The sequence below is a fragment of the Musa acuminata genome, chromosome BXJ1-8 (genome assembly GCF_036884655.1).
Source record: "Musa acuminata AAA Group cultivar baxijiao chromosome BXJ1-8, Cavendish_Baxijiao_AAA, whole genome shotgun sequence".
NCBI lineage: Eukaryota > Viridiplantae > Streptophyta > Magnoliopsida > Zingiberales > Musaceae > Musa > Musa acuminata.
Genome location: NC_088334.1, coordinates 271,152 through 279,127, shown reverse-complemented (window position 1 = coordinate 279,127; position 7,976 = coordinate 271,152). Strand labels below are relative to the sequence as shown.

The 7,976-nt window shown below is 42.9% G+C and overlaps 1 protein-coding gene across 1 annotated transcript; it reads left to right on the top strand.

Annotated features, from left to right (window-relative positions):
* Positions 1–4,777: 4,777 nt before the first annotated feature.
* Positions 4,778–7,518, top strand: LOC135588853 (3beta,22alpha-dihydroxysteroid 3-dehydrogenase-like). The gene is made up of 7 exons (XM_065081204.1): positions 4,778–5,488; positions 5,623–5,907; positions 5,987–6,076; positions 6,825–6,903; positions 6,975–7,081; positions 7,184–7,320; positions 7,413–7,518. Exons 1-7 carry the CDS (start codon positions 4,778–4,780, stop codon positions 7,516–7,518), a joined length of 1,515 nt encoding a protein of 504 aa, XP_064937276.1.
* Positions 7,519–7,976: the final 458 nt, after the last annotated feature.

The following is a 7,976-nucleotide window of genomic DNA, read 5'->3' as shown; positions in this document are numbered from 1 at the left end:
TCTCTTTGATATGCCTATTCCTCGTAGGCATCTTTCCTTGTATTTTTGTCATGCATTTGGAAACATAAGAGAGCTGCTGCACTTGGCCCTGCCAATAATTTAGCAGACTCTTGCTCACTGGAATGTGTGATTATTATGTATCTCATGAAGTCTGTTTCCATTGTTCATGAGCGAGTATATCAAACATGCATCAACCTTTTTGCTGCTTATTATCTGGCCATCTAATATCAGTCTACCAAAGTGAGAAAATAGGGTTTCAGGCAGAATTTCACATGTATTTAAGTTCATAAATACATATACATGTCATCATCTTCGATCTCCATCAATTAATAATGATCATTTGGTGAAACTCTAAATGACATTAATCCTTCTTTAAAATTTTAATAGGTTTTCTTTTTCCAATTCAACCTTAGCTAATATCAGCTTTTTTAAATCATGGCTAGACTAAGCGTTTCTTTGAAAGATTTTAATATTTGACGGGATACATATGTTTGTTATATGAAAATTTATAAATACAAATATGTTATTTTCAAACTTTAGAATGATAAATAGGTAAAATATATATAAAAAAAAAAGCCAATATCTTACTGTATGGAGTTTGGTTTGATTAATTAAATTATAGCTCTAATTGAGCCAACCGAACAACGATTTGTCGAGTAAGATCTTAATCTCGGAACACTGAGAGGATTAACGACGAAGGATGTTAGAAGATGAACACTTGAATGATATTAATGAAAGGACCAACTCCACCGAATTCTGTTTGTAGAAGAATTAGTTTCGATCGTGAGAACAAACATAAAATAATTGTTTTATGTTACACGACAATATTAATAAATTATGGATAGAAAAATCACAAGTTTTCTTTCTCCAAGCAAGCAAGAAAGGCTCCCACCGATTCACGACGACATTCATCCTTCCGATAATATGCCAAGAGAGAAGACATAGAATTACCATGGAATTGGAGGCGAGGAGGAGAAGAGAGTGGTCACCTGGTTGTGATACATCGAACATGGACATCGAAGACGTGATCTCTACCTCAGAGAAGGTCGTTCGATGTTGTTTGTGGATGTGACTCCTTTGGTTTTGGCAGTTGTGAAATCGTCGTCGAGCCGATTCTAGCATGAACACTAACTACGGCAACTAAGCCGACGCAGCTACTCTCTTCTCTTTGCTGGTAAGCTCTCATCCTACGGCGATGTTGCCATGGTGTCAAAGGGTCTACACAGTTGTGTGCATTTCACAATGATAGCTTATCGTTAAGGTTGGAAAGTAATTTTAGAAATCTTAATTATATTATATTATATTAATTGATATATTTTTAATAATATTAATTATAATTTCTTTTTTAAAAAAAATATCTCATAAATGTCTAGATTTTGATGGGGAGAACAAGATGTGAGGAATATTTTGATGCTTCGAAGTTTTTAGATTTCCCTCTAAGGTGCCTAGAAAGGATACTCTTTAGAATTTCAAAAGAGGATGAAAGAAATTGATATAAATTCTTCAAAATTTATTTAAAAAGGTATATAAGGAAGTCAAGCGGGGATAATTCAAGATTTTATAATTAAGAGAATATAGATGAGATCTCAACATAACATGGTAGGTCAAGAACTAAGAGTCAGGTCTTTTTTTTAATGATGTTCAGTGTTATAGATGTAAAGAGTATATATATATATATATATATATATATATATATATATATATATATATATATATATCAAACAAAATTATTTGAGAAAAAAAAAAAAAAGGAAAAAGAGATTGATGAGTTCTCTCTTGTGATGGATGGTGATGAAGATATCCTTCACAATCTTTAAAGGTAATGATACATCTTTCGAGAAGAGTTAGTTTTTAGATTCTGCTTACTCATGTTTGCTTGATTCACTAAATGGCAGGTTGACTAATATGTTGAGTCTAGATGATGATTCCATGATAGAGGCGATGGGTGTTGATAAAACATGACTAATATGTTGAGCCTAAAACACTCCCTCTCGTCACTTGGAGGAAGGAAGGAGCCTCCCTCACTGTTGCACCATTCTGCAGCCAAACCATGGCTGGTTTTGGACTATTCTCGTATGCCGCAGCATCTTAGCACCTTGCAACTATTGTAGAAGAGACACAGATGTAAGTAAAACTTAACAAAGCAGAATCAGGCAAAGGCATTTCCAGGAAATTATCTATCTTCGAGATTGGTAAATATTTTCCCATTATGATGCGTATGGCTTCACGCCACCATACTGTTGAATCTCGTATTTTGATGATGAAACCACTTGATATGTGTTTATAATTTAAACTGCATTTTGAGTGATGTAGGTCTACTCGATCAAGATTAGACAGTTAATGCAGGAGGAATTGACGTTGCGCCGGAGGAGATCACGTCAAGATATTGGACGGCAGAAGGCTTCGGACGTCAGGCATCGGGCCAAGAAAAGCGGAATTGCGCCAAGGATATCGGGGTTACGGAGGTCAACCGTCGATTGGGCAACAAGCCACAAGAGAGGACGATGCGCTGAAGAATCGGACGAAGCGCCAACCAATGACGTGCCGAGCAACAGAATGTCAATTCGTATTGTAATAATTGTCTAGATCGGAGTAGAGTTTTAGCTGGTGTGTGCAGGATTAACTACGATAACGACGAAGATATAAAGCGAAACAAAGTGTCGGAGTCAAGCGCGAAGGATTTGTTGCGAGTTCGAGAGTTCGACGGAAGTCCGAAGGTTCGTCGGGAATGCTGCCGGAACTAGCCGAGAATGAGTAAGCTTGCCGAAGGGTTTTTCGAAAGCTCGCCAGAAGGTTCGTTGGAAGTTCGCGGATCTCGCCAAGAAAGATCGGAGCTTGCCGAAGAAGCTCGTTGGAACTCGCCAAGATCAAATCGTGAAGTCTAGGAGCTTGCCGAGAGTCCGTAGAATGGTTTCCGAGAGTTTATCGGAAGACCGTTGGAAGTTCACCGAAAGCTCGCCGGAAGAAGTCTTGACTTACAGACTTTGTAATAGCTTAGAAAATGTCTTTAAATTCGTAGTTAGCATGTTAATTAGGGTTAGAATTATGTGTTAATCCTATAACCCAAGTAGGGGCCAATTGGGCCCAAGTTCGGACTGGTTTGGGCCAAGTTTGGAGCCCAACCAGTGAGCTGAATTGGCCTAGGCGGTGGCACCGCCCAGCACCCGAGACCTGGGCGGTGGCACCGCCAGTCCACTGTCAGTGTCAGACACTGACAGGTGGTGGCACCGCCGGCCTCGGAAACCCAAGAGAATTCAAAATTTGGAGCCCAAATTTAAATCCTCTTGAGGCCTATAAATACCCCTCATTTCTCAGCAGAGAATACAACCTTTTGAGAAGCTAGAAGTTGAGAAAAGCTTTAGGAAAAGTCTTGTTTTCAATAGCTTGAGTGTTCACCTGCTTTCTTTTCATTGAAATCTTTGTAAAAGGGTGAACCACTTGTAAGAGGTTATAAGAGGGGTGTAAGAAGGAGGTTGATCTTCGCCTAGTAAAGGAAGATCATTAGTGGATGCCGGTGGCCTCGACGAAAGAGGAATTGGAGGAGTGGATGTAGGTCACGATTGACCGAACCACTATAAACTACCGTCTTCTCTGGTTTGCATTTACTTCCTGCTATTACCTTATTGCAAACCCTTTCAATAGCTTACTGCCTTCAAGTTAAAACACAATCGAAACGGTTTCAAACGAAACATTGCTTTTATCGTACGAAGTTTCCGAAAGTGAATCGTCGAAAGTTTATCATACTTTACCGTTACACTAATTCACCCCCCCCCCCCCCTCTTAGTGCCGCTCTGGTCCTAACACATACAATATCATCTATCTTACACAAATTATATAGCCCATACTAACATAATCAAGTGACGACCATTCATATTGTCGGCTCAGCAAATAGGATACATTAACAGCCTTAACGAATTCGGCCAATGTATTGCAAGAAGAAGAATATGATTCATAACAAACGGTCGTCTCCAAGACCAACTCGATCAAGACTCGAGTGATCAACAAAAATTGAACTATGAATTTTGAGAAGACATGTAAAAACTGAAGAACACAAAGCACCACTGGATAGATGGTCGTGTTTTCAAAATCATTTAGGTCTCAACCTGTACGATTTCCAGATAGGATGTGGAGAAACAAAAAGAGTACAACGGATAGCATCGTTAATCCAAAAGGAGTAAGCAGAGATATACGGCGATGTAATTAGATACACAGTCGCAGAGAGACAAAAGGAACTTTTCTTTAGAATCATTGAACTCCTCCACGATATGATACCCAAAGAAGATTAGAATGGAAGGGAGGACACAGTTGGAGAAGGTATCGTTAGCAAAAGGGACATCCCCTCCCAACAACAAGATTCCTGAAAACATCGACCATTGATGTGAAAGAAGAAGATAAATCGGACGAAGAAGTAGCGATGATTCGAAGCAGGATGGAGAGTTCACCTGAGGTCGAAGGGATTTTCACATCAGCCCCCTCCAGCCCTCCATGCGAAAACCTACCAGGAAGGATGGTCAATTCTTGGCCCCGCCAGAGAAGAGAGAATTGGGGAAATGGAGATTCGTATATCGTTAGAGTCAGTGCACTGAATGGTGGAGCCCACCCAACTGCCCCCGTCCGTCTCCCTTCACCACGTCGTACGCTGATCTGATTTCTGGGTATTTGGTAAAATGATCCGCCACCAGTCACACACTGTTGCCACACTGTTCCCTCCTTATATTCTTTTCCTGCTTGTTGCCGAGGCGTTGGTTCGAACGGTCGGTTGCTGGTGTGGGGAAGTATGGCCTTAGGCGTGTGGTCTCCCTCGCTGATTGATGTGGTGTTGTTTGCGATCGCAGCGGTGGTGGTCTGGAAATTGGAGAGGAGGAGGAGGAGGAGGGGTTGGGCGACGGGGCGGTTGCCGCCGGGGAGCGAGGGGCTGCCGGTGGTAGGGGAGACGCTGCAGCTGATCGCGGCGTACAAATCGGAGAACCCGGAGCCGTTCATGGACGAGCGGGTACGGCGGCATGGGCGTCTGTTCACCACGCACGTTTTCGGGGAGCGCACCGTGTTCTCGGCGGACCCGGAGTTCAACCGGATGGTGCTGGGGGCGGAGGACCGCACCGTGGAGGGCAGCTATCCGTCGTCCCTCTCCACGCTGCTGGGCACCCACTCCCTCGTCGTGATGAAAGGCGCCCGCCACAAGCGCATGCACTCCCTCACCCTCGCCCGCCTCACCTCCCCCGCCGCTATCCGTGAGGCCAAACTCCTTCTCCATATCGACCGCCTCGTCCGCCGCACCCTCGACTCCTGGCCCTCCTCCTCCCCGGTCCTCCTCCTCGACGAGGCCAAGAAGATCACCTTCGAGCTTACCGTGAAGCAGCTGGTCAGCTACGACCAGCACAAGTGGATCGAGTCCCTCCGCCACGAGTACCTCCTCCTCATCAATGGCTTCTTCTCCATCCCCTTCCCTTCCTTCCTCTCCTTCACCACCTACGGTCGTGCCCTGAAGGTAAAACTCTATATATATATATATATATATATATATATATATATATATATATATATATATATATATATATATATATATATATATATATATATATCGCATCTTCGTGTCTATATCGATGCTCATAAAAGGAACAGGCTAGGAAGAAGGTGGAGGAGGCGCTGAAGGAGGTGATAAGAAAGAGAAAGCTGGAGAAGAAGCCGACAGGAATCGACGTCGACGTCAAGGAAAGCCAGAATAACACGAAGAAAAAAGACATGCTGGAGGAGCTGTTGGAGGGAGAAGCGGAAGGGATGACGGACGAGGCGATAGTGGACTTCCTGCTGTCGTTGTTGGTGGCGGGATACGAGACCACGTCCACCATCATGACCCTGGCCGTCAAGTTCCTCACCGACCACCCCCGAGCCCTCGCGCAGCTCAGGGTGCGGTGCCTTGCTCCAGCTCCATTCTGCTGCTGCTGCTTGCTTCATATCTACTGAACACAGCATTACTTTGTTGCAGGAAGAGCAGGAAGGGATACGGAAGCAGAAGAAAGACGAGGAGGCGGCCTTGGACTGGGATGAATACAAGTCCATGCCCTTCACACAGTGCGTAAGTCTCTTTCTTCTATCTTCTGGTTTACCTCTTCGTTGATTGGGATCCAAGTTGCACTGTGTTACGTGTCGTTTGTTTGTCCACTGAAATCAGCATACTTTTAATTATATTAAGCAGAAAAACTCGTATTTACCCTTAGAAATAAATAAATAAATAACATGTGTATTTATGCAAATCTAACTCATATCCAAATTCAAACTTTCCTACTATAGCTCACAAAATAGCCATTTATATTGAAACATCCATCCGCTCAAGTCTCGATATTAATTAATTATATCAAATGAATTAACTTGTCTGCCTATAGGCTTAATTATTTTTTTAAAATCAAATATGATTACATGATATATATATAATTAATAAATTTTATTATAAATAAAAAAGGATGATAGCAATAAGAGAGTAGAAAGTAATAATTTAACTTATTTTGTTTTATCCTCAAATAAAAAAAATATTTAAATGTAATTCTTTATAACAAATAAAGAGTTAGTGACTTGATCTAATTAGTGAATCAAATTTGACACCGTAGGATAGCTTGAATGTACATCCGATTGGAAAATCAATTCAATCCAAAAATTTAAAATTTGAACTCGATATTTATAATCTGATCCTTTCTATTCTTTAACTCTATAAAACTATCCTCTCAGTTTTCTTACTTCAAATTCATTATTAAGAAGGTTATAAAAGATCAATCTTTTTATCGGACAAAGGTTCGTCTTCTAAAGCTAACAGATAACTTTGATTGCAGGTGATCAACGAGACCCTTCGAGTGGTCAACATCATTGGCGGAGTGTTCCGGCGAGCCAAGACAGACCTCCATTTCAAAGGTAGACAAGCCCAAGCCTTAACTACTCCGATCTCTGCTTGTTTCTCCATGTCGCTCAAGTTCTCTTTGCAGGGTACACGATTCCCGAGGGGTGCAAGGTCTTCCTCTCCTTCCGTGCTGTCCACCTCGACACCGAGTACTTCGATGACGCCCGGACCTTCAACCCCTGGAGATGGCAGGTATAGGCACCGCGCGCCTTTCGGCGATGAGATATGCCGATGAGGCTCGAGGTGTTCGATGGCTGAACTCACTCACTTGTTTGGTGTCGGGCTTTTGTGCAGAAGAATGCAGCGGCGCAGCAGGTCGGGGGGGCCACTGTTTACACCCCCTTCGGCGGGGGCTCGCGGCTGTGCCCCGGCTATGAGCTCGCTCGGGTGGTCATATCCGTCTTCCTCCATTACCTCGTCACTCGATTCAAGTACGTGGGTATGAGCATGCATGGTGTATGTAGTCTTACCATCACATATTGACATTGAAATCCTTGACCTTTGTACCCAAATGGGGCCACAGTTGGGAGGAGGCGGAGAAAGATACGCTGGTGTTCTTCCCCACCACAAGGACTCTCAAGAGCTATCCCATCAACGTCCGGCGGCGCGAGGAGGAAGAAGGAGCATGAGTCGCACGGCAGTGAGCTGCCTTTCCCCCGCGTTCCGTATCAGCATTGCTCAGGCTACCATGTAATAGGTGGGACCGTGAAGCTCCTTCTTACTCAAATAGTTCCTCCCCACAAGGCTACCCGTTATAATATGCGTTGGACATGTCTATGAATTTTTATATATTGTAGGATAATTTATCCAATAAAATTCCCTCTCTTTGGTGGGAAGTATCCAAATTTGGGTGATTGGATAAGTTGACTTTTGGTTAAATAGGGATCATGCTCGGTCTCACCACCATAGATCAACATCTCTCTCTCTCTCTCTCTCTCTCTCTCTCTCTCTCTCTCTCTCTCTCTCTCTTCGGAGCAGCACACTCTTGATTATTTGTGCAGCAGAATAGTATTGGCAATCAGCACGAAGGTATAATAACAAATTAGGAAGCAGATTGATTACTGCAAATTTAACCAAGCATATCAAT

Coding starts and splice junctions, on each gene's coding strand:
- LOC135588853 (XM_065081204.1), top strand. CDS start 4,778: ATGGCCTTAGGCGTGTGGTCTCCCTCGCTGATTGATGTGGTGTTGTTT. Junction 6,904..6,974: donor GACAGACCTCCATTTCAAAG/GTAGACAAGCCC, acceptor TTCTCTTTGCAG/GGTACACGATTCCCGAGGGG. Junction 7,321..7,412: donor TACCTCGTCACTCGATTCAA/GTACGTGGGTAT, acceptor ATGGGGCCACAG/TTGGGAGGAGGCGGAGAAAG.